Here is a 23446-nt window from a genome sequence, read left to right as displayed (position 1 = left end):
TTTTCCTGATATTTGCATGCTTTGGCAGGCAAGAGGGGAAGTGTGGGATGAGGTTTTTTGGTTTTTTTTTTTTGAGACAGTCTCACTCTGTTGCCCAGGCTGGAGTGCAATGGTGCAGACTTGGCTCACTGCAACCTCTGCCTCCTGGGTTCAAGCGATTCTCCTGCCTCAGCCTCCCAAGTAACCGGGATTACAGGAGCCTGCCACCACACCGGGCTAATTTTTGTATTTTTAGTAGAGATGAGGTTACACCATGTTGGCCAGGCTGGTGTCGAACTCCTGATCTCAAGTGATCCGCCTGCCTCAGCCTGCCAAAGTGCTGGGATTACAGGTGTGAGCCACTGCACCCAGCCTTTTTTTTTTTTTTTTTTGAGACAGAGTCTCACTCTGTCTACCAGGCTGGAGTGCAGTGGCATGATCTTGGCTCACTACAACCTCTGCCTCCCAAATTCAAGCAATTTTCCAGCCTCAGCCTCCTGAGTAGCTGGGATTACAGGCGTGTGCCATCATGCCCAGCTAAATTTTGTATTTTCAGTAGAGACAGGGTTTCAACATGTTGGCCAGGGTAATCTCGAACTCCCGACCGCAAGTAATTCGCCTGCCTCGGCTTCCCAAACTGCTGGCATTATAGGCCTGAGCCTCTGCACCAGCCAAGATTTTAAATCAAATCATAGAACTTCTGTGAGGTTCCCTCCTGGCCCAGACTCTTCCCTTCCCTTTCCTGGCCAGCTGTGTCCCAGTGGACACCTAAAAACTGTCGGATTTATGGGGCCCCTGGATCGGCCATTCTGCACATTCTCTGCGATAGAGTCTGGATTAGGGATTTCCCGGGCTTCATTTTGCTGTTTCCATAACAACTCCAAAAAGTGGTGTCAAAAACGTGACAGGGACTCACATTTGCTCCCGAGGAAAGTTACTGTACTGAGATGGAGTTCCCAGGGCTGAAGTAGAAAAGTCAGAGCAAAAGGCCACGCCTGTGTCTTCCTCCTGCCTCGGGGCCTAATGACTTCCTTTCAGATCTGTGGCGAGTATCCACCAGGAGCTGGTGGATAAAAGCCCCGCCGCCCGCCAACACTCTTTCAAGCCCCCAGTTCTACGGAGGCCCCCAGAAAGGCCGGTTTGTCTGGTCGATGTTCTTTAAATGGCGTAGACGACCCTGGAACGCCCCGCCCCCTCCCGCCAAGGAAGAACACCATTGGTTCTCTCCAGAGGCTTTTATTGGTCAGCGGGTGAATACCCGACCTGCAGATTCGGTCCTAAGTTTCTTTTGGTTTCCGGTGTCTCTGCAATGGCGGCTCTGGACTCTCTGTCGCTCTTCACTGGCCTCGGCCTGAGCGAGCAGAAGGCCCGCGAGACGCTCAAGAACCAGACTCTGAGCTCGCAGCTGCGCGAGGCCGCTACCCAGGTGCGAGTTCCACTGCCCCCGGCCTGGTTTGCGGGTCTTGCTGCCACGCAGCGCGGGGCGGGGTCCAGATCCGGACCTGCCCCACTTGTTTTGCTCTTTCCTTTCACTGAGCGTGGGGCTTCTCTCCTGATCCCTCTGACCACAGGCTCAGCAGACCCTGGGCTCCACCATTGACAAGGCTACCGGGACCCTGTTATATGGCTTGGCCTCCCGACTCAGGGATACTCGGCGTCTCTCCTTCCTTGTAAGCTACATAGCCAGTAAGAAGATCCACACTGAGCCCCAGCTGAGCGGTGAGACCCCTCCCTGTCCTGCCAGTTCGACCACCAATGCCTTCCTTCAGCCAAGACCCTTGTCTTACCTTTTTTGCCAAGTCCTCCAGTTTCTAGACATCTAGTTCTGCACAGACACTGAGGCATGGAGTGGGTGGTGAGACTAAGAAGGGAACTGTCAGGGTCTGAGGGGCATCCACTCTTGACACGCTTCTCTCTTCCCTGTGTCCTCAAGGGTGGTGGTGCCAGAGCTTAACTTTTCAGGAGGCCAGACTATCCTTGGAGTTTCATGAGATTAGGACCCTGTCTGTCCACTTATTGGAGCAGAGATGCCACAAACTCATTGGCTCTTTTTTTCTCAGCTGCCCTTGAGTATGTGCGGAGTCACCCCTTGGACCCCATTGACACTGCGGACTTTGAGCAGGAATGTGGCGTGGGTGTCACTGTGACCCCAGAGCAGATTGAGGAGGCTGTGAGTCTTTCCCCAGGCATCATCCACCTCCCCAGTCCTGGCCATGGACAAGAGTGGCTCAGTTTCCCTCCCCAGGAGGAGCCAGAGTAAGGGAGTGGGTTCCCAGAATATCTGTGAAGGTGGCTTTCCTGAACCACATGGTTTGGGTTTCTGCAGGTGGAGGCTGCCATTAACAAGCACCGGCCCCAGCTCCTGGTGGAACGTTACCGTTTCAACATGGGGCTGCTGATGGGTGAGCAGGGCCTGGGATGGGGCTATATTGCTATCTCTGGTCATGCCTTTTCTTCTGGGCATAAGTGAGTGGGGGCTGGGGGAAGGAACAGGAGTGACTTAAAGTTTTCTGGCTGGGCTCAGCCTTTGGTTCCTGTGGTTAGCCAGGAACTTTCCTTGGAAAGGAGGTGGGGGGAGTACTGTTTTTCGCCTTTCTGCAACTCCTTGTGGCTATGCTTCTAGGAGAGGCTCGGGCTGTGCTCAAGTGGGCAGATGGCAAAATGATCAAGAACGAAGTGGACATGCAGGTGGGCATGCTTCACTAAGCTGAAGCTGGCAAAGACTTTGGCATGAACAGGGTCTGGAATCCACTAAGGGATAAAAGGCAGAAGGAGGGCTGGGCATGGTGGCTCATGCTTATGATCCCAGCACTTTGGGAGGCTGAGGCAGGGGGATTGAGCCCAAGAGTTCAAGATGAGCCTGAGCAACTTAGTGAGAACCCATCTCTACAGAAAATTTAAAAATTATCCAGACATGGGGTGCATACCTGTAGTCCCAGCTATCTGTGGGGCTGAGGTGGGAGGATTGCTTGAACCTAAGAGGTTGGGTGCAGTAGCTCATGCCTGTAATCCCAGCACTTGGGGGTGCTGGGGCAGGCGGATTACCTGAGGTCAGGAGTTTGAGAGCAGCCTGGCCAACACAGTGAAACCCCATCTCTACTAAAATACAAAAATTAGCTGGGCATGATGGCGGGCACCTGTAGTCCCAGCTACTCAGAAGGCTGAGGTGGGAGAATTGCTTGAATCTGGGAGGCAGAGGTTGTAGTGAGCTGAGGCTGTGCCATTGCACTCCAGCCTGGGCAACAAGAGCAAGACTCCATCTTAAATAAATAAATAATAAAGAAGAAAGGAAGGAAGGAGAGGGAGGGAGGGAAGGGAAGGAAAGGAAAGGAAGAAAGGTGGGAGGAGTGCACAGGAGAGCCCAGTGTGGAACGAGCAGCACCTGAAAGGGTAGTGACAGACTTAGGCCTCTGGGCTGTGCCTAATTCGAGGTTAATCACTTTACTTTAAACCTCAGTTTGCAGCCAGGTACAGTGGCTCATACCTGTAATCCCAGCACTTTGGGAGGCCAAGGTGGGCAGATCACAAGGTCAGGAGATCAAGACCAACCTAGCCAACAAGGTGAAACCCCATCTGTACTAAAATAGAAAAAAATTAGCTGGGCATGGTGGCACATGCCCGTAGTCACAAGCTACTCAGGAGGCTGAGGTAGGGGAATTGCTTCAACCCGGGAGGCAGAGGTTTCAGTGAGCTGAGATTGTGCATGCCACTGCACTCCAGCCTGGCAACAGAGCAAGACTTTGTCTCAAAAAAAAATTTCAGTTTTCTCTCATAAATAGGGTAATGTGGCCGTCCTCTTAGGATGCTGGCATTGAAGAGGGTGGTGGCTGAGGCAGATTGCTTGCCTTGATGCTGTGCCTACAGTTCCTCTCTATAAGTGGCAGCCCAGTATGGACCCTCAGTAGAGAGAGAGCATTTTTTTTTTTTTTTTTGAGATGGAGTCTCACTCTGTCATCCAGACTTGAGTGCAGTTGTGTGATCTCAGCTCACTGCAGTCTCCACCTCCTGGGTTAAAGTGATTCTCCTACCTCAACTTCCTGAGTAACCTGGGATTACAGGTGTGTGCCACCACACCCAGTTAATTTTTGTATTTTTAGTAGAGATGGGGTTTCATCATGTTGGTCAGCCTGGTCTCAAACTCCTGACCTCGTGATCCTCCTGCCTTAACCTCCTAAAGTGCTGGGCCTGGTCTCGAACTCCTGACCTCTTGATCCTCCTGCCTCAACCTCCTGAAGTGCTGGGATAACAGGCATGAACCACTGCGCCCAGCTTAGAGAACATTTTAAGCTAGCAGACCCACATGAGGAGAAGAGGTGGGATGGGGTAGGTAGGTTCTTCCAGTTAGTGCTGGTAGACAGTCTAGGAAGCCTTGAGTCGGCGGGTAGGATCAGTCAGTGGCTTCTTGAAAGAGGATACTCCTGTTACTGCCTGACTGTGGTCTCTGCTCAGGTTCTCCACCTTCTGGGCCCCAAGATGGAGGCTGATCTGGAGAAGAAGCCCAAGGTGAGGCTGGGCATGGCCCTGAGTCCCTGAGGGTAAGGTAAGGTATGGTGAGACTTCAAGCTGGGGAAGTAAGGGTCTGACCACAGTGATCCCAGGACCCTGCCCAAGAGAAAATCTGATGCCGTTTTCTGAAGCACCTGGGGCTTCTTTCAGGTGGCCAAAGCGCGGCTGGAAGAAACAGACCGGAGGACAGCAAAAGATATGATAGAGAATGGTGAGAAGCTTGAGGCTCCTGTCACAGCATTCAGCTCCCTGACTGAGCAGAAGAGTCCTCACAGGCTCCTCAGGCTCTTGGCTTGCTCAGTACCCTGCCTTCTGTCTTAAGACTGGAATTCCTGGTGTTTCCTTTGTTCCTTTTGCCCAGAGACTGGCCTGAGAAGCCTCAGATGTCTGGTTCTTGATCTCTTGTCTCTGGAATTGAGTGAAGAAGGGTCTACTCAGTTCTATTCTGGCTGTAGGATATGGTAAATGTATCCAGAGGACAAGTTTTCTTGTTTTGTTCCCCACAGGTGAGACTGCTGACCAGACCCTGTCTCTGATGGAGCAGCTCCGGGGGGAGGCCCTTAAGTTCCACAAGCCTGGTTAGTGGGCATGTCGAAACACTGGGGAGGGGTGGATCTTGGCAGCAGCTCCTATAGGCAGGCCCCCGGGGTCAGAGGCTTTGGCTGCAGCCTGGTCCTTAAGCTTATTCTGGCCCTGACAGGTGAGAACTACAAGACCCCAGGCTATGTGATGACTCCACACACCATGAATCTACTAAAGCAGCACCTGGAGATTACTGGTGGGCAGGTGTGTGGGAATATGGCCATGTGAGCTTGTGCCATCAAATGCCTGCCTGAGTGCCTGGGCTGCCTCCATACTACCCCAGTTCACCCATCACCATGGCCTTCCTGGGAGGGAACATCTGTTTCCTTAGGGCCATCTGAGCTCTGACCTTATTTCTCTTTTCCCATCCCTCTTTATCTCAGGTACGTACCCGGTTCCCACCAGAACCCAATGGAATCCTGCATATTGGACATGCCAAAGCCATCAGTTTCAACTTTGGCTATGCCAAGGTAAGCATGTATCTAGGGACCTGGCAAGCAAGATGACCACTTGCTGTTCCCATGAGTGGATACCATGTCCCTGCCTTGCTGTCTGCTCCCAATAATGTACCCAGGTGGTCAGAGGCCATGGAAAGGAACCACATGTGTGACAGATACCTAGGAATCTATTGAGCTTATTAGAATAAGTAGCTTCCTCCCTCTGAGGAGCCAGTGAGTTCAAATTTGGGGGAGTTGCCAGTGTAGCCCCTAGGCTTAAAAAGAGGCTATGCTGTCTGTCCCAAATTAATGTAAGAGATGCTTTATCTGGGCATTTAGATACAGGAAGGTGAGAGAAGTTCTTGAAGGCAAGAACTTTAAATTCTGACATGAGGCTGAGTGTGGTGGCTCATGCTTATAAATCCCAGCACTTTGGGAGGGTAAAATGGGTGGATGACTTGAGGTCAGGAGTTTGAGACCAACCTGGCCAACATGGTGAAACCTCATCTCTACTAAAAATAGAAAAATTAGCTGGGCATGGTGACACATGCTTGTAGTCCCAGCTACTAGGAGGCTGAGGCAGGAGAATTGCTTGAACCCGGGAGGTGGAGGTTGCAGTGAGCCAAGATCTCACCACTGCACTCCAGTCTGGGCAACAGAGTGAAACTCCATCTCAAAAAAAAATTCTTGACATGAGAGAGCTCTATGAATGTCCTAGTTTAATGAACAGGATTGTGGGGCTGATAGATGATGTGGGAGTTCACAGATGCTACAACTTTCCTAGGCCAACAATGGCATCTGTTTTCTGCGCTTTGATGACACCAACCCTGAGAAGGAGGAAGCAAAGTTCTTCACTGCCATCTATGACATGGTGGCCTGGCTGGGTATGGACTGGGCAAAGCCTAGAAGGGCTGGTAGTTAGTGGGCCTCTCCTTGGGCCATGGTCTGCCACTGGGTGTTTCTGGCTGGATGCTCATACTTTGTCTCATTCTGCCCCAGGTTACACACCTTACAGAGTGACATATGCCTCTGACTATTTTGACCAGCTATATGCCTGGGCTGTGGAGCTCATCCGCAGGTAAGGCCAGGGCCATGACGTAGAGCCAGGCAGGCTGACTAGGTCATAGCCATGCTGGGTACTCACACCCCTTCCCCACAGGGGTCTGGCATATGTGTGTCATCAGCGAGGGGAGGACCTCAAAGGCCATAATCCTCTGCCCTCACCCTGGAGAGACCGTCCCATGGAGGAGTCACTGCTGCTCTTTGAGGTGGGGTCCTAGAGGAGCATCTGGGTTTGGGTGGGCCAAGGTGCTTAGGATGAGATACCCCCATGCTTAGAAATAGGCTGAGTCCTTGTTCTCCTCAGGCAATGCGCAAGGGCAAGTTTTCAGAGGGTGAGGCCACACTACGGATGAAGCTGTTGATGGAGGATGGCAAGATGGACCCCGTAGCCTATCGAGTCAAGTATACACCACACCACCGCACAGGGGACAAATGGTGGGTGTGGCATGGGGTGGGGTGGTGGGGCTGTGGAGCAGGGCAATGGGCCATGGGATAGGGCAGAGTAGGGCTGGATGGTAGGGCCTACTGCCTATGCCCCACAGGTGCATCTATCCCACCTACGACTACACACACTGCCTCTGTGACTCCATCGAGCACATCACTCACTCACTCTGCACCAAGGAATTCCAGGCCCGGTGAGGGAGCTGGGTCCATGGGGTGGTAGGGCCAATGGAATTCCAGCAGCCCTTCCTGTGGTCTCTGCCTAGTTCCAGAGCTGGCCAGTCCTAACCCTACTCTCCCACCCCAGACGCTCTTCTTACTTCTGGCTTTGCAATGCACTGGACGTCTATTGCCCTGTTCAGTGGGAGTATGGTCGCCTCAACCTGCACTACGCTGTTGTCTCTAAGAGGAAGATCCTCCAGCTTGTAGCAACTGGTGCTGTGCGGTAGGTGTGGCTGTTTGGCTTATTAACGGTTAATGACATGTACTCCCAAAGGCCTTCTCACCACCACCTTCTTATCCACAGGGACTGGGATGACCCACGGCTCTTTACACTCACGGCCCTGCGACGACGGGGTTTCCCACCTGAAGGCATCAACAACTTCTGTGCCCGGGTATAGGCCAGCAGGTTGGGTGGACAGATGGGGATTAAGTGTGGCAGTTTGTGATTGTATCTGTGACTGATGCTGAACTTACCTGCCAGGTGGGAGTGACAGTGGCACAGACCACAATGGAGCCACATCTTCTAGAAGCCTGTGTGCGTGATGTGCTGAATGACACAGCCCCACGAGCCATGGCTGTGCTGGAGTCACTACGGGTCACCATCACCAACTTTCCCGCTGCTAAGGTGGGCCTGCCTCAACATGAGTATCTGCATGTGTGTGTTTGTGTGTGTGTGTGTGTGTGTTTAGCGGTACACCTGGCCCTGGGCATGGTGGTACTTGTGCTGAGTATGACTCATACCTGTCTCCTGATTTAGTCCTTGGACATCCAGGTGCCCAACTTTCCAGCTGATGAGACCAAAGGCTTCCATCAGGTTCCTTTCGCACCCATTGTGTTCATTGAGAGGACTGACTTCAAGGAGGTAAATGGTGGGAGTAGAGGATCCTGTTTGCTGCTGAGTCTGGTCCTGGGAATCTTTCATCCTCATCTCTTGTCAGTTCATCTACTTCCTGCTTCTGATGAACCAGTCCTTGCCAGACATGGCGGTGGGGAAGCCTCCCCACTTGTTTGATCCTTGCAGTCTCTTGTGTCTACCCTACTTCCTATCTCTAGGAGCCAGAGCCAGGCTTTAAGCGCCTGGCTTGGGGCCAGCCTGTGGGCCTGAGGCATACAGGCTACGTCATTGAGCTGCAGCGTGTTATCAAGGTGAGAGCCAACTGCAGCCTTCCTACTGCAGTGCCTGCTGGGGCCAGGATGTGAGTGCAGCCTGCAATCCTGGTCGTGGTTCCCGGGTCTAATTGCTGCTCCCCTCCCCCCCACTTCTAGGGCCCCAGTGGTTGTGTAGAGAGTCTGGAGGTAACCTGCAGAAGGGCAGATGCTGGAGAGAAGCCAAAGGCCTTTATTCACTGGGTGTCACAGCCTTTGACATGTGAGGTTCGCCTCTATGAGCGACTGTGAGTGAATAGAGCTGGGGTGGGGACAGGTACAAGATGCTCATTGCCTGCTGTGGCTGCTTAGCTGGGGGTATGACCTTCTCTCTGGCTGCAGATTCCAGCACAAGAACCCTGAAGATCCTACTGAGGTGCCTGGTGGATTCTTAAGTGACCTGAACCCAGTAGGTTCATGGGGTTTGGGATGAGGGAGGTATGCCTTCCTGGTTGGATGGTTGCCTGAGTTCCCTGCTTGCAGGCATCACTACGCGTGGTGGAGGCAGCATTAGTGGACTGCTCTGTGGCCCTGGCAAAACCCTTCAACAAGTTCCAGTTTGAGCGTCTTGGGTACTTCTCTGTGGATCCAGACAGCCATCAGGGAAAGGTGCTTGACTTTACCCACCTGCCCTTAACTGTAGCAGTGACAGTGGCTGCCATTCACTGTACCACATGCTCTGCCTACATTTCCTTAGTAAATCCTCACCACCTAAGGAGGTCAGTGTTCATATTCTACTAATGAGGAAACTGGACACTAAGGATAAGTTCATGCACAAAATTTTGTATGAAGGCTGCCTTTCTTTTTTTCTTTCTTTTTTTTTTTGCTCTGTTGCCCAGCCTGGAGTGCAGTGGCATGATGTTGGCTCACTGTAACTTCTGCCTCACGGGTTCAAGCGATTCTCAGGCCTCAGTTTCCCGAGTAACTGGGACCACAGGTGCGTGCCACCACGCCTGGCTAATTTTTTGTATTTTTAGTAGAGACAGGGTTTCACCATGTTAGCCAGGACGGGTCTCAATCTCCTGACCTCGTGATCTGCCCACCTTGGCCTCTTAAAGTGCTGGGATTACAGGTGTGAGGCACCACACCCAGACCTGGCTTCTTTTTTCTTTAATTATTATTTTTTGGGGCTGGGTGTGGTGGCTCACACCTGTAATCCCAGCAGTTTGGGAGGCCGAGGCAGGAAGATCACCGGAGGTCAGGAATGAGACCACCCTGGCCTACATGGTGAAAACCCTAGCTCTTCAAAAAAAGAAAAGAAAAAAAAAAAAAAAAAAAATATATATATATATATATATATATATATATAATTATTATTTTAATATCTTTCATTAAGGCAGCTAATAACCTTTCTATTTATTTAAAGACAGGGTCTTACTCTTGCCCATGCTGGTGTGCAGTGGTGCAATCATAGCTCACTGCGGCCTCAAACTGCTGGGCTCAAGCTGTCCTCCCAGCTTAGTAGCTGAGACTACAGGTGCACACTACCATGCCTGGCTAATTTGAAAATTTTCTGTGGAGGCTGGTCTTGAATTACTGGCTTCAAGCAGTCCTCCTATTCAGCTTCCCAGAGTGCTGGGATTATAGGCATGAGCCATTGACTGTGCCCACTCACCTTACCGTTATTTTTATTTTTTGAGATGGAGTCCTGCCCTGTTGCCCAGGAGTACAGTGGCACCATCTTGGCTCACTACAACCGCCGCCTCCCAGGCTCAAGCCATTCTCCTGCCTTCCGAGTAGCTGGGATTATAGCCATATGCCACCACGCCCAGCTAATTTTTGTATTTTTAGTAGAGACAGTTTTGCCACTTTGGCCAGGCTCGTCTTGAACTCCTGACCTCAGGTGATCCGCCAGCCTCAACCTCCCAAAGTGCTGGGATTACAGGCATGAACCACTGTGCCCAGCCCACCTTGCCTTTCTCACTCCTCAAAGTAGGGGGCAAACATAGCGGTTGTTATCCATATAAAACTATAGCCTAGAGCTCCATCCAGTCCCTTGCCCAAGTCACAAAGTTATAGAGGACCTGGGTCTCCTGATCCTTAGTCCCCAGGTTGTTTGGCTTAAGAAGGAAGTTAGGGGGAGGTATCTGTGGTGAAACCTGCCCAGGACTCCCTGGCCTTGTTCTGGGGAGGTGGTCATTATTTTTGCTCTGCTTTCCAGCTTGTTTTTAACCGAACTGTGACACTGAAGGAAGACCCGGGGAAGGTGTGAGCTGGATATACTGTGAACCTACCTCGTCCTCCTGGAGGTTGGGACTACCCTCACCACCCCAAATTCCATGTTAATAAAGAACAGCTAAATTATGCTGGAGTCTATGTGTTATCTGCCTGCTCTTCCACCATCTGAGGGCCCTGGAGACATGCTAGTAGTGGTGGTGTGGGTGGGGAATAATGTGCCTTTTGCACATTTTGTCTGTGAGAATGGGCTTTCCCAGAAAAGAGTGGTACTGACAGCTTTGAAAGCACTGGTGCACTTTTTGGTGCTTAAAGGCAGGGGCCTGCGTGGGATTCATACCCTCCGTACCTGGTCTGAGAGAATGGAAGGCTCTGGTTAGGACCCCTGTGCCAGAGGGATCTAAAAGATTTGTTTCTGCTGGTGTGAAGTAGAGAGGTCTGGCTCCCAGTCTGATCATTCAGTATATATATATATATATATATATATATATATATATATATATTTTTAGATGGAGTTCCACTTTGCAGCCCAGGCTGGAGTGCAGTGGCTCCATCTTGGCTCACTATACAACCTCCGTCTCCTTGCTTTGAGTGGTTCTCGGGCCTCAGCCTCCCAAGTAGTAGCTATAATTACAGGTGCGCGCCACATCTGGATAATTTTTGTATTTTTTGTAGAGACGGGGTTTCACTATGTTGGTCAGGCTGCTCTCGAACTCCTGATCTCAGGTGATCCGCCCACTCAGCCTCCCAAAGTGCTAGGATTACAGGGGTAAGCCACTGCACCTAATCAGCATTTTTTTTTTTTTTGAGACAGTTTCGCCCTTGTTGCCCAGGATGGAGTGCAATGGCGCGATCTTGCCTCACTGCAGTCTCCACCTCCCAGGTTCAAGCGATTCTCCTGCCTCAGCCTCCCAAGTAGCTGGGATCACAGGCATGCACAACCACACTCAGCTAATATTGTATTTTCAATAGAGACGGAGTTTCATTCACCACGTTGGCCAGGCTGGTCTCGAACTCCTGACCGCAGGTGTTCCACCCGCCTTTGCTCCCAAAGTGTTGGAATTACGGGCGTCAGCCATCGCGCCCGGCCCATTCAGCATATAATTTTTTAGTGCCTACTACATGCCAGGCACAGTGAGATGTGGCACACATGCTGTGATAGCCTTCCAAGTTAACTGGAGGAGAAAGGGGTGACCAAACACTGCATGGGAGAGCTCTCCCTGGGCCCTGTCCAAGGCTGGAAAAGACTACTCTCACGAAGTGACTTCTGAAGGGAATCACAAAAGACCATGGGGAGTTGGCCAGGATAAGAGGAAAAAGGGCAAAAACCCCGAGGCAAAAGGAGTCTACAGCAGGCTGGAAGCCCTCTGGGGGCTGTGTGGGCTGCTGCTGAGGCCTGCGTGTGCCTGCAGCTTTAACGCCTTCCACATTTTCCCTGTATACAAACACCAGGCTACCAGGGGGCCCGCTTTAAGGTGGCCCAGACTGCGGAAGGCTGAACTCAGACGGCAGCAGTTGGCAGGAGTCCCAGAGGGTGAGTCCTTCAGAAGGTAAGAGCTCTAGAGGCTTCCCAGGCGGGGTACGGCAGGGGACGCCGAGCCCAGGACAAAAGTTTGCGGGGTCCACCTTAAGCGAGAGGCTGAGCCCGGCCGGGCCCCGCCCCGCGTAGGGGTGCTCGACCAAAGGAGGCTCAGGCGGGCGACAGAAGGTGGGTCCAAGGAGCCAGCTTCGAGTCCTAGCCTTCGGAGGCTCCACTACCATGCTAAGCCCCCGCCCTAGCTCCGCCCCAAACGGTGGGGCGTCCAGAGGCGGGGCGAGTCGCTCCACGCCCTGGGATTCAGATCCGCTCTAGCCGCCAGAGGCGCGGCCTGTCTCCCCCTGCTGAAGCGTTCACTTTAAGTCTGGCCGGGAGGCAGCTCCAGATCTCGCGGGATCCGAAGCCCCGAGTCTCGCGAGAGGGACAATCAGCTCCCATTGGCTGTGAGGGTTGAATGTAAGATGGCGCCCAGGGAGCTGTGAGGAGAAAACCCTGTCGGTCTTGGAGCTACGACGGCAGAACCGGGGTCCCGGGCGGTGCGGCGGGGCCAGCGGGTAGAGCGGAGGCGGCGGCGGCGGTGACGTCGCCGGGTGAGGGCTCCAGTGTGGGCGAGGATGCGGCGAGGCTGTGGGCCTGGGACGGCGGGCCCACCCCACACAACGGCGGGCGGGGGCGGGCGGGCCGCTACCGCTGGGCCTTGAGAGCTCGGGGCGGCTCCGGAGCTGAAAACGTCCCTGGGCTCGCGTACCCCGCCCTGCGAATGGGGGAGGGGTGGGCCGGGGATTTGGGTGGGCGCGGCGCGACATCGCGCGCTGGTGCGGGCGCGCGTCTAAACCTGTTTTTACGCGCGGGAGCGCGCGCGCTGTGCGGCTCTCTCGGTGCGCGTGGCCGCCGACGTGCGCGTTCCCCGCCCGGATATCTCTGCTCTCTGAGCTTTGGCCCGCGGGCAAGACAGGCTTTCCAGGGCGCGCGCCCGCCACGACCCCCCGTTTGGTGCGCGCGCCCTGATGTTGGGTGGCGGTGCTGCCTCGAGAGCGCGCAGGAGGCCTCTGCTGAGCGGAGGGCTGGCCGCGGCGCGTTGCGTGGGGAAGGTTGAGGATTGGGTCTTTTCTGGTCTGGTGACGTTTTCGGGCATCCGTGGCCTAGGCCTGGAGAGAAACAAACTAGCTTTGCTATCTGGCTTGCGGCTCCGCTCTTCCGTGAAGGGGGCGAGATCGCCTGTTCTCCTCTAATAATGCTGTTACTTGAGGCCCAAGTGCGGGGTGGGTGCTTGGGTAGGGTGCTTCTCTGCTTCAGAAACCAAGCCCTGTTGGCTTGAGAGGGCAAGGAGCCCCTTCGGGTTTCCTCACCTTGTACTGGGCTTTGTGCCGGGCAGGTACCTGCATATCTTTCATTAGAAACTAATACGTCCAGAAGCGCAGTTCTTACACGTCACCTCTGCGCTCCGGAAGGGAATTCTCTTATGTGGACGTTGTGAACTCTCTAAAATGCCACTTTAAATCCTTAAACGCAGTCTTTTCTTTTCCGTAGGTGGGAGGGGCTTACTTTAGTCTGTTATCCTAAGGGCCCACCATTGCCTCAGCCAAAAAGTTACCTTGAACAAAATTGAACAACCTGAGAATCAATGCTTTACCTTTTTTGAAATTCTAGAACTCTCCAGCAGAAATTTCTAAAATCTGACTGTGTATCGCTGTAAAAGTCACTTTTTGTTTAGGATTTCAATCCTTTTCAGCTCTTTTTTTTTTCACCCCACCACTGTGTTTTGGTGTCAAGGAAGTTCTAGGTTTGTCCTAGAGAATTATGCACTTTTTTTTTTCTAATACAAAACATCTGCTAGTTTATGATTTACAGTCTTGCTCCATTAAGCTTAAGGAAAAGGAAGCTAAGAGGAAGTAAACTTAGCAATCAAATTTGATAATGGTGGGGTAGTTCTTTCTAATGTACTGTATTTTTTTTAAGAACAAAGTTAAAATTATTAATAAAAAGAGGCTGAGGATGGAAGGAACTTTTTTGTTCTATCTTCTTCAGAATATTAGAAGTCTTAAGAACTCAGGACAAGCAACAGAAATACATGCAACATGGTGACTGGTGAGTTAAAATTGTTCATATGCTGGAAGTATGTGTGCATAGTTTTTTGTTTTTTTTTTTTTTTTTTTTGGTAATGCTGAAGCATTACAAATCCTGTCAATTATTCTGGGTGCTGTCTTCCAGAAACTGTTAAGTGCTGTAGAATGAAGATGTGGGAGAACAGCATCTTTGAATTCAGCCGCAGTTTGCTACTTGGGCACTTTTCTCCTCTGAGGATGCAAGTCAGTGGAACCCACAGATTTAAGCATGGCAAGGAATCATCTTTTAAAAGGACCTAAATGGTTCAAAGAAAAGCTGTAAAGTTTACACTAAACATTTTGATACTTAATATATTTTTTGAGACAGTCTCACTTTGTAGCCAGGACTGGAGTGCAGTGGTGCGATCTTGGCTCACTGCAACCACCGCCTCCTGGGTTCAAGGGATTCTTCTGCCTCAGCCTCCTGAGTGGCTGGAATTACAGGCCCGTGTTATCACACCCGGTAATTTTTGTATTTTTGGTAGAGATGGGGTTTCACCATGTTGGTCAGGCTGATCTCAAACTCCTGACCTCCTGATCCACCCACCTTGGCCTCCCAAAGTGCTGGGACTATAGTGTGAGCCACTGCACCCGGCCAAATTTTGATACATTTTTTGGGTCTGTCTGTTTTGAATTATCTTTGTTTTTAACTATTATGCTTGAGATCTTCCTTTGAAATTAGCGTTTAAAAATAATGTTTCTCAGCCGGGTGTGGTGGTTTATGCCTGTAATCCCAGCATTTTGGGAAGCCCAGGAGGGTGGATCACTTGAGGTCAGGAGTTCAAGACCAGCCTAGCCAACATAGTGAAATCCTGTCTCTACTGAAAATGAAAAATTAGCCAGGTGTGGTGGTGGGTGTCTGTAATCCCAGCTACTTGGGAGGCTGAGGCAGGGGAATGGCTCGAACCTGGGAGATGGAGGTTGCAGTGAGCAGAGATTGTGCCACTACACTCCAGCCTGGGTGACAGAGTGAGACTCCATTTCTCTCTTTTTTTTTTTTTTCCCCGCTCTTGTTACCAGGCTGGAGTGCAATGGCGCAATCTCGGCTCACCGCAACCTCCGCCTCCTGGGTTCAGGCAATTCTGCCTCAGCCTCCTGAGTAGCTGGGATTACAGGCACACGCCACCATGCCCAGCTAATTTTTTGTATTTTTAGTAGAGACAGGGTTTCACCATGTTGACCAGGATGGTCTCGGTCTCTTGACCTTGTGATCCACCCGCCTCGGCCTCCCAAAGTGCTGGGATTACAGGCTTGAGCCACCGCGCCCAGCTGAGACTCCATCTCAGAAAAAAGTTTCTCCAAGTTTGTCAACTATGATTTGCTTATTTAGATGTCTTCCTTCGGGTCCTCTCTGATGAATTATTTGTATATCTCTTCAAGAACCTCTGCAGTTCCACATCCTTTTTCTAGCTTGTGTTGCCATTTCAAACTAAAGATCAAATAGTGGTTAAATTTTTTTGTAAATTTGAATAGCTCTAGAAAAGTAACCAAAGTCAGGGACTCTGGATGTGGCTGCCCTTCTTTAAGGCAGCTTCATAATCATTTTTGTCTTTCCTTACATTTGCATATGCTTTCTTTTAGTTTAATTAGTTATGGTATAAGTTTGTTGTGCCATGCTTCTTTCTTGTCTGTGTTTTATTTATTTATTTGCTTTTTTGAGGCAGACTTGCTTTGTTACCTAGGCTGGAAGACAGTGGCACGATCACAGCTCACTGCAACCTCTGCTTCCCAGGTATAAGTGATTCTCCTGCCTCAGCTTCCCAAGCAGCTGAGATTACAGGCATGCACCACCACACCTGGCTAATTTTTGTATTTTTAGTAGAGTCGGGGTTTCACCATGTTGGCCAGGCTGATCTTGAACTCCTGAACTCAGGTGATCCACCCGCTTTGGCTTCCCAAAGTGCTAGGATTACAGGTGTGAACCACCTTGCCCAGCCTCTTGTTGGCTTTTTTTTTTTTTTTTTTTTTTTTTTTTGAGATGGAGTCTTGCTCTATCTTCCAGGCTGTGGTGTAGTGGCTCGATCTTGGCTCGCGGCATCCTCCGCCGCCTGGATTTAATTGATTCCCCTGCCTCAGCCTCCTGAGCAGCTGGGACTACGGGCACGTGCCACCGCACTCAACTAAATTTTTTGTGTTTTAGTAGAGACTGGGTTTCACCATGTTGGCCAGGATGGTCTCGATCCCCTGACCTCGTGGTCCACCTGCCTCAGCTTCCCAAAGTGCTGGGATTACAAGCCACCGTGCCCGGCCCCTCTTTTCTGCTTTTTAAATGGCCACTCTTGATCTGTAAGGGTCTCTTATTTCTGAATTAGCCTTAGAATTAGGTGTTACATGAATACTTGCTCTTTTCTCTTATTCTGTTGCCCTGCATTTTGTTCCAGATGTTTTAAGTCCTCTCCAGACTTCACTTAAATGCTTCCTTTGTATTATTTTTTCCCAGTTATTTTTTAGATTGTGATTTCTGTTATTAAATTGACATGGCTGCATGAAGAAATGATAGATTAATTTTTTCTTTTGATGAAGGGTAGGAGTGCTCCTTTGGTCTCACTCTTAAGGCCAGGGCAAAACTAGGTAGAACTGGTGGCTGTGTTAGAAATCTAATGTGTTTTTCTTTTTTAAAAATTTGTCATATATCCACCCATGTAAATTTAGGCGATACCTGTACAATTTAATGAAAAATTATAGATTAATGCTGGTGTAAGTACTACTTTTTCAAGTAATAATGCCAGTATCCCTGAACCCTTTGTGGGTTCCTTCTGGATCACAGCTTCTCAAGCCCTGTGGACAACTGTTACTCTGCGATGATAGCATTCTTTTTCTTTTTGCCTTTGCCACCTTTGTAACCCTTAACCTAGTTTAGCTTTGTTTCTTTTTGAGTTTTATATAAATGGAGTCATGCTGTATTTTCTTGTCTCTTTTTAGCATAATATTTCTGAAATTGTTCACATTGTCTTCAGCTGTTCATTCCGTTTTTTTATGTGGTATTCTGTTGTATGAATATACCATAATGTATTTCTCTATGGCACTATTGATAGACATCTGGGTTGCTTCCACGTTTTGGCTGTTAACAATGCTGCTGTGAATGTTCTTGTGTAAGTACCCTTGTAAAAAAAAAAGTTCCTTCATATACACTGATGGGTAAATTGCTTAGTAGCAATAGATATTTTCAGTCTCACTAGATAATGCAAGTGGTTGTGCCAATTTACAATCTGTTAGTATTTGGGAGATATAAGAATTTTAATTTCCTAATTGAAAATAGAACTATGGCCAGGATCAGTGGCTCACATCTGTAATCCCAGTAGTTTGGAAGGCCAACGCTGGCAGATCACCTGGGGTCAGAAGTTTCAGACCAGCCTGGCCAACATGGTGAAACCCCATCTCTACTAAAAATACAAAAATTAGCTGGGCATGGTGGTGGGCACCTGTAATTCTAGTGACTTGGGAGGCTGAGGCAGGAGAATCACTTGAACCTGGGAGACAGAGGTTGCAGTTAGCCAAGATTGTGCCATTGGACTCCAGTCTGCGAGACTAGGCGAGACTCCATTTCAAAAAAGAAAAAAATGAACCATGATGAAAATGCCCCTAAACCAGGGACTCCTCTATAAAGGTATGGGGCAGATGATTGGCCTAATGGGATATTTTCCATCACTGCAGTGGGCTAATATCCTTAAGAATAGAAACATGGGTGGAACACAGTAGCTCATGCCTGTAATCCTAGCAGTTGGGGAGGCGAAGATGAGAGGATTGCTTGAGCCCAGGAGTATGAGACCAGTCTGAGCAAAATGACAAGACCCTGTCTCTACAAAAAAAAATAAAAATAGCCGGATGTGGTGGCATGGGCCTAGTCCCAGCTACTCGGGAGGCTGAGGCAGGAGGATTGTTTGAGCCCAGGAGTTTGATGCTACATGGAGCTGAGAATACACTACTGCATTCTAGCCTTGGTAATGGAACAAGATCCCATTTCATTTAAAAAACAAAACAAACAAACTAAAAAACCAGACAAACGGCTGGGTACAGTGGCTCACGCTTGTAATCCCAGCACTTTGGGAGGCTGAGGGGGTCAGATCACCTGAGGTCAGGAGTTAGAGAACAGCCTGGCCATCTAAAAATAAAAAAAAAATTAGCTGGGCATGGTGGTATGTGCCTGTAGTTGCAGATATTTGGTAGGCTGGGGCAGGAGAATTGCTTGAAACTAGGAAGGGTTCAAGTCACACTTTGTCGCCCAGGCTAGAGTATACAGTAGTGTGATCTCGGCTCACTGCAACCTTCGCCTCCTGGGTTCAAGTGATTATTGTGCCTCATCCTCTGGAGTAGTTGGGACTACAGGCAGGTGCCACCACCCTGGGCTAATTTTTTTTTATTATTAGTAGAGACGGTTTCACCATATTGGCCAGGCTGGTTGCGAATTCCTGACTCAAGAGATCCACCCACCTCGGTCTCCCAAAGTGCTGGGATTACAGGTGTGAGCCACTGCGCCCAGACTATTTTATTTTATTTTATTTATTTATTTTGAGACAAAGTCGGCCTTTGTCACCCAGGCTGGAGTATGGTGGTGTGATCTCAGTTCACTGCAGTCTCGCCTTCTGGGTTCAAGCAATTCTGCCTTAGCTTCCTAAGTAGCTGGGACTACAGGTGGGAATGGCCATGCCCAGCTAATTTTTGTTTTTTGTTTTAAAGACAGGGTTTCACCATGTTGGTCAGGCTGGTCTTGAACTCCCGACCTCAGGTGATCCACCCGCCTCGGCCTCCAAAGAGCTTGGATTACAGGCGTGAGCCACCACGCCTGGCCAATTTTTGTATTTTTAGTAGAGATGGGGTTTCACCATGTTGGCCAGGCTGGTCTCGAACTCCTGACCTTGTGATCCACCTGCCTTGGCCTCCCAAAGTGCTCAGATTACAGGTGTGAGCCACTGTGCCCAGCCACATATGAATGTATTGAAACTGGTCTAAGCTATGAAGAGCCATTGTTGGAGTAGACGTGAACCTTGAGGGAGCTCAAAGCCCAAGGAAGAGGTAAAGTTCTGAGGCAGCTCATACTTTCTTCTCGTGGTCCATCACAGATTCAAGACTCACTCTGCAGAGCCATACGGGGAGCCCAAAAGAGGTATCAGGCATAAGAAACCCAAGAAAGGGTGATTGCACTGAGATCTTTTGTTGGTACCTAAGTGGAAAAAAGAAAGAAATTTGCAAACAGACCTATAGAAATGTAATATACTGTTGTTTTGGAGTAACCTTTGTCCATGGTACCATCTTATGTTCTAGTAATAAAATAATAAAAATAATAACTCATGTATTTAGGAATTGCTGTGTGTCAGGCACTATGCTAAGCTCTAGTAGAAGAAGATACAGAGGAGATAGCAGTGATCAATTTGAATTTATACCAGCAAAAATGTCCAGGGTCTGTTTAAGGGAGTGCTGGTTTTCCTTTATTGTTTTACAAAGCAGGTATGATTAAAGCATTGAGAAATAAATGCTTCTTTACAGACCTCATATACCCCAAGAGCATTAGGGTATTTTCTTTTTTCATTATTAATCTTTTTTTTTCTTTTAATTTTTTTGCAACACGATCTTCAAAACATCATTACCAGTCTTATCAGAGTCCTGGAACACTCAAATATTCTTAAGGCTGCATGGTTTTCAGAAATACTTTAATTTTTTTTTTTTTTTTTTGAGACGAAGTTTCACTGTTGTTACCCAGGTAACAATGCACGAGTGCAATGGCACGATCTCGGCTCACCGCAACCTCTGCCTCCTGGGTTCAAGCAATTCTCCTGCCTCAGCCTCCTGAGTAGCTGGGACTACAGGCGCGCACCACCATGCCCAGCTAATTTTTTGTATTTTTAGTAGAAACGGGGTTTCACCTTGTTGACCAGGATGGTCTCAAATCTCTTGACCTTGTGATCCACCCACCTCGACTTCCCAAAGTGCTGGGATTATAGGCGTGAGCCACCACGCACAACCAATACTTTAATTTCTTTACTGCTTCTCACTAATTTTACTTGGAGCTAGTTTAGAATCTTTTGTCTGTTTTAGAAGTTTCTTCATTTCTCTTTTTTTGAGATGGAGTTTCGCTCATTACCCAGTCTGGAGTGCAGTGGCGCCATCTCGGCTCACTGCAACCTCCGCCTCCAGGGATCAAGCAGTTCTCCTTTCTCAGCCTCCTGAGTAACTGGGATTACAGGTGCCTGCCACCACGCCCAGCTCATTTTCGTATTTTTAGTAGAGACAGGGTTTTACCATATTGGCCAAGTTTGTCTTGAACTTCCTGACCTCAGGTGATTTGTCCACTTCGTCCTCCCAAAGTGCTGGGATTACAGGCGTGAGCCACAATACCCAGCATCCCCACCTTCCTTTTTTATTCTTAAGATGGAGTTTTGCTCTTGTTGCCCAGGCTGGAGTGCAGTGGCATGACCTCGGCTCACTGCAACCTCCGGCTCCCTGGTTCAAGCAATTCTCCTGCCTCAGCCTCCCAAATAGCTGGGATTACAGGTGCCTGCCAACACACACAGCTAATTTTTTTTTTTTAGAGACAGGGTTTCACCATGTTAGGAGATGGTCTTGATCTCCTGATCTTGTGATTCGCCCGCCTTAGCCTCCCAAAGTGCTGGGATTATAGGCGTGAGCCACCGCGCCCAGCCAGCTGTTTTTTTTTTTTTTTTTTTAATGAAAAGTATAACAAATGGATTTTGATGGTTTACAGCAAGTACTTTTTGAAACTTATACTTTCTGACAACTGAATATCCAGCTTACTTGCCTTTTGGCTTAGTCAAAATAAATTTATATTTCGACTAGAGTTGCTTATAGTAACTTTTTAAAGGTACTATTCTTGAAATGCTAGCTGTTAGGATTAATTTGGGGATGACATAGGCAGCAGACTTTTTTTTTTTTTTATTTGAGACAGTCTTGCTCTGTTGCCAGGTCCCAGGCTTGGAGTGCAGCGGTGTGATCTTGGCTCACTGCAATCTCTGCCTCCCAGGTTCAAGCAATTCTGCCTCAGCCTCCCGAGTAGCTGGGACTACAGGTGCATGCCACCACACCCAGCTAATTTTTGTATTTTAGTGGAGACAGGATTTCACTGTGTTGGCCAGGATGGTCTTGATCTCTTCATCTCATGATCTGCCTGCCTCAGCCTCCCAAAGTGGTGGGATTACAGGCGTGAGCCACCACGCCCATCCCAGAATGGTTTTTATTGTATCTTTGAAACTTTGATTGACAAAAAAATCATGTTCTGGGCTTTGGTGTATGAAATGTATTCTAAAACTAAAATATTGATTAAACAGAAGTTGGGACTATAGGCCTGGCCTGTGCCACCAAACCCAGCTGAGGTTGTCTCAAACTCCAGATCTCGTGATCCACCTACCTCAGCTACCCAAAGTGCTGGGATTACAGGCTTCAGCCACCCAGCGCGGGCTCTATTTTTTATTTTGTATTTTTAGTGTAGACAGGGTTTCACCATGTTGGCCAGGCTGGTCTCCAACTCCTGACCTCAGGTGACCCGCCTGCCTCGGCCTCCCAAAGTGCTGGGATTACAGGCATGAGCCACCATACCTGGCCAAATGATGCCTTCTTAAGGAAATCCCTACTGTGATGCTGTTAGCAAAGGGAAGCTTTGATACAGTCTGTGCAAGTGTGGCAAATGAGTGAGTGCTCTCGGATCACCTATGCTAAGTAGTATTCTCTGAATCGGTAGTTAGGCAAAGTGTGCTTGGCCTGATGCTCTCCTTATGAGTGACGTGGACATCATTGATAACTTAATTTTAATTTTTTTATTTTTTACAGGTGAAGGTCTCTCTAGGTTTCCCAGCTCAAAGACCTGGGCTCGAGTAGTCCTCCTACTTCAGCCTCCTGAGTACCTGAGACTACAGGTGTACACCACTGTGACCAGCTGATAGTTTAATGTTTTTGTTTTGTCTTGTTTTGTTTTTTAGACAGAGTCGTACTCTGTTGCCTAGGCTGGAGTGCAGTGGAGTGATGTTGGTTCACTGCAGCCTTGATGTCTGGGCTCAAGCAATCCTTCCACCTCAACCTCCCTAGTAGCTGGGACTACAGGTGCATAGCACCACACCCAGTTAATTTTTGTATTTTTTTGCAGAGATGGGGTTTCACCTTGTTGCCCAGGCTGAGGTGGAAGGACTGCTTGAGCCCGTGGAGCTATGGACATTACAGAAACAATCCAGTGGCTCACGCCTGTTATCCCAGCACTTTGGGAGGCCAAGGTGAGCAGATCACCTGAAGTCAGGAGTTCGAGACCAGCCTGGCCAACATGGTGAAACTCTATCTCTACTAAAAATACATATAGCTGGGCATGGTGATGGGTGCTTGTAGTCCCAGCTACCTGGGAGGCTGAGGCAGGAGAATTGGTTGAACCTGGGAGGTGGAGGCTGCAGTGAGCCGAGATTGCGCCACTGCACTCCAGTCTGGGCGACAGTGAGACTCCATCTCAAAAAAAGAATAGGCCAGGTGTGGTGGCTCACGCCTATAATCCCACCACTTTGGGAGGCTGAGGCAGGTGGATCACGAGGTCAGGAGTTCGAGACTAGCCTGGCCAAAATAGTGAAACCTCATCTCTGCTGAAACTACAAAAATTACCTGGTTGTGGTGGCATGCTCCTGTAGTCCCGGCTACTTGGGAGGTTGAGGCCTGGGAATCACTTGAACACAGGAGGCGGAGGTTGCAGTGAGTGGAGACCATGCAGTTGTACTCCAGGCTAGGTGACAGATTGAGACTCTATCTTGATAAAAAGTTATAATTCTTCCTGTTCTACATTGAATTTCAAATGCAACAGGTATCTATAAAGCAATTACCATGGGTGAACTATTCAGAGAGAACCATGACATAGTCTTGTCTGCCAAGAATTTAGAGCCTACGTAGAAGAAAGGAGATGGTTACCCAGGTATTTTATATCTGTAACATAAGGTAGAGCATCTGGGCAGTCTAGTAATCTTGCTTGATTGCTCAAGGGAACAAATGCAGGCGTTCAGAATTGTCTGAGAGTTCTTTTTGGCAAAAATGTCAACTGGTTTTGTTACTCTTTCATCCTGCTACTTTTTTTTGTTCTGGAGGTTGGGTTGATCAAGGGAGGATGGTATAAAGGTAGCAGCAACAGGGGTCACTAGTCCGTAGATTACACACTTGTCCCTTAGGTAATGAGTGTTAACTGTCTACGTCTGCAGCTTGATTCTTAAGGCAAATAAATACCTGATAAAAACTTGTAGAATTTATTTCTTAATTTTGGTAGTGACCTGGATATTTAA

General features: G+C 49.2%; 2 protein-coding genes across 14 annotated transcripts in view; both read left to right on the top strand.

Annotated features, from left to right (window-relative positions):
• The first annotated feature begins 1261 nt into the window (after window positions 1–1261).
• Window positions 1262–10679, top strand: QARS1 (glutaminyl-tRNA synthetase 1). Of its 3 annotated transcripts, none has more exons than XM_003734842.6 (24): window positions 1262–1405; window positions 1551–1698; window positions 2040–2149; window positions 2306–2381; window positions 2603–2667; window positions 4429–4482; window positions 4636–4696; window positions 4992–5063; window positions 5186–5271; window positions 5451–5537; window positions 6289–6388; window positions 6504–6582; window positions 6664–6772; window positions 6871–7001; window positions 7109–7201; window positions 7315–7452; window positions 7534–7621; window positions 7711–7854; window positions 7987–8091; window positions 8283–8375; window positions 8496–8623; window positions 8718–8784; window positions 8859–8984; window positions 10537–10679. In XM_003734842.6, exons 1-24 carry the CDS (start codon window positions 1289–1291, stop codon window positions 10585–10587), a joined length of 2328 nt encoding a protein of 775 aa, XP_003734890.3. In that variant the 5' UTR covers window positions 1262–1288; the 3' UTR covers window positions 10588–10679. The 3 variants fall into 3 exon arrangements, with proteins under 3 accessions (XP_003734890.3, XP_054101607.2, XP_078206954.1); XM_054245632.2 differs by lacking the exon at window positions 10537–10679 and adding an exon at window positions 9215–9392 and having other exon boundaries at window positions 8859–9094; XM_078350828.1 differs by lacking the exons at window positions 8283–8375; window positions 10537–10679 and adding an exon at window positions 9215–9392 and having other exon boundaries at window positions 8859–9094.
• Window positions 10680–12523: 1844 nt separating this feature from the next.
• QRICH1 (glutamine rich 1) overlaps window positions 12524–23446 on the top strand; it is a 55059-nt gene continuing 44136 nt past the window's right edge. Inside the window, exons 1-4 of one of the 11 annotated variants that reach the window (XM_078350834.1) lie at window positions 12524–12677; window positions 14116–14175; window positions 17228–17284; window positions 21972–22057. The gene's annotated coding sequence lies outside the window, so the exon portion shown is untranslated. Of the gene's footprint in view, window positions 12678–13446; window positions 14008–14115; window positions 14176–14298; window positions 14397–17227; window positions 17285–21971; window positions 22058–22284; window positions 22409–23446 lie in introns of those variants that run through there. The other 10 variants (XM_054245634.2, XM_078350830.1, XM_078350831.1 and 7 more) reach the window with 10 other exon arrangements.

Source organism: Callithrix jacchus, chromosome 15, assembly GCF_049354715.1.
Source record: "Callithrix jacchus isolate 240 chromosome 15, calJac240_pri, whole genome shotgun sequence".
Taxonomy (NCBI): Eukaryota; Metazoa; Chordata; class Mammalia; order Primates; family Cebidae; genus Callithrix; species Callithrix jacchus.
This window is presented reverse-complemented; position numbering and strand designations above follow the sequence as displayed.

Bases quoted from the DNA above. Each gene is read 5' to 3' on its own strand.
- QARS1 (XM_054245632.2), top strand. From the start codon at position 1,289: ATGGCGGCTCTGGACTCTCTGTCGCTCTTCACTGGCCTCGGCCTGAGC. The intron at 5,064-5,185 runs GTTAGTGGGCAT...TGGCCCTGACAG, and splicing joins CCTTAAGTTCCACAAGCCTG to GTGAGAACTACAAGACCCCA. The intron at 6,583-6,663 runs GTAAGGCCAGGG...CCTTCCCCACAG, and splicing joins GCTGTGGAGCTCATCCGCAG to GGGTCTGGCATATGTGTGTC.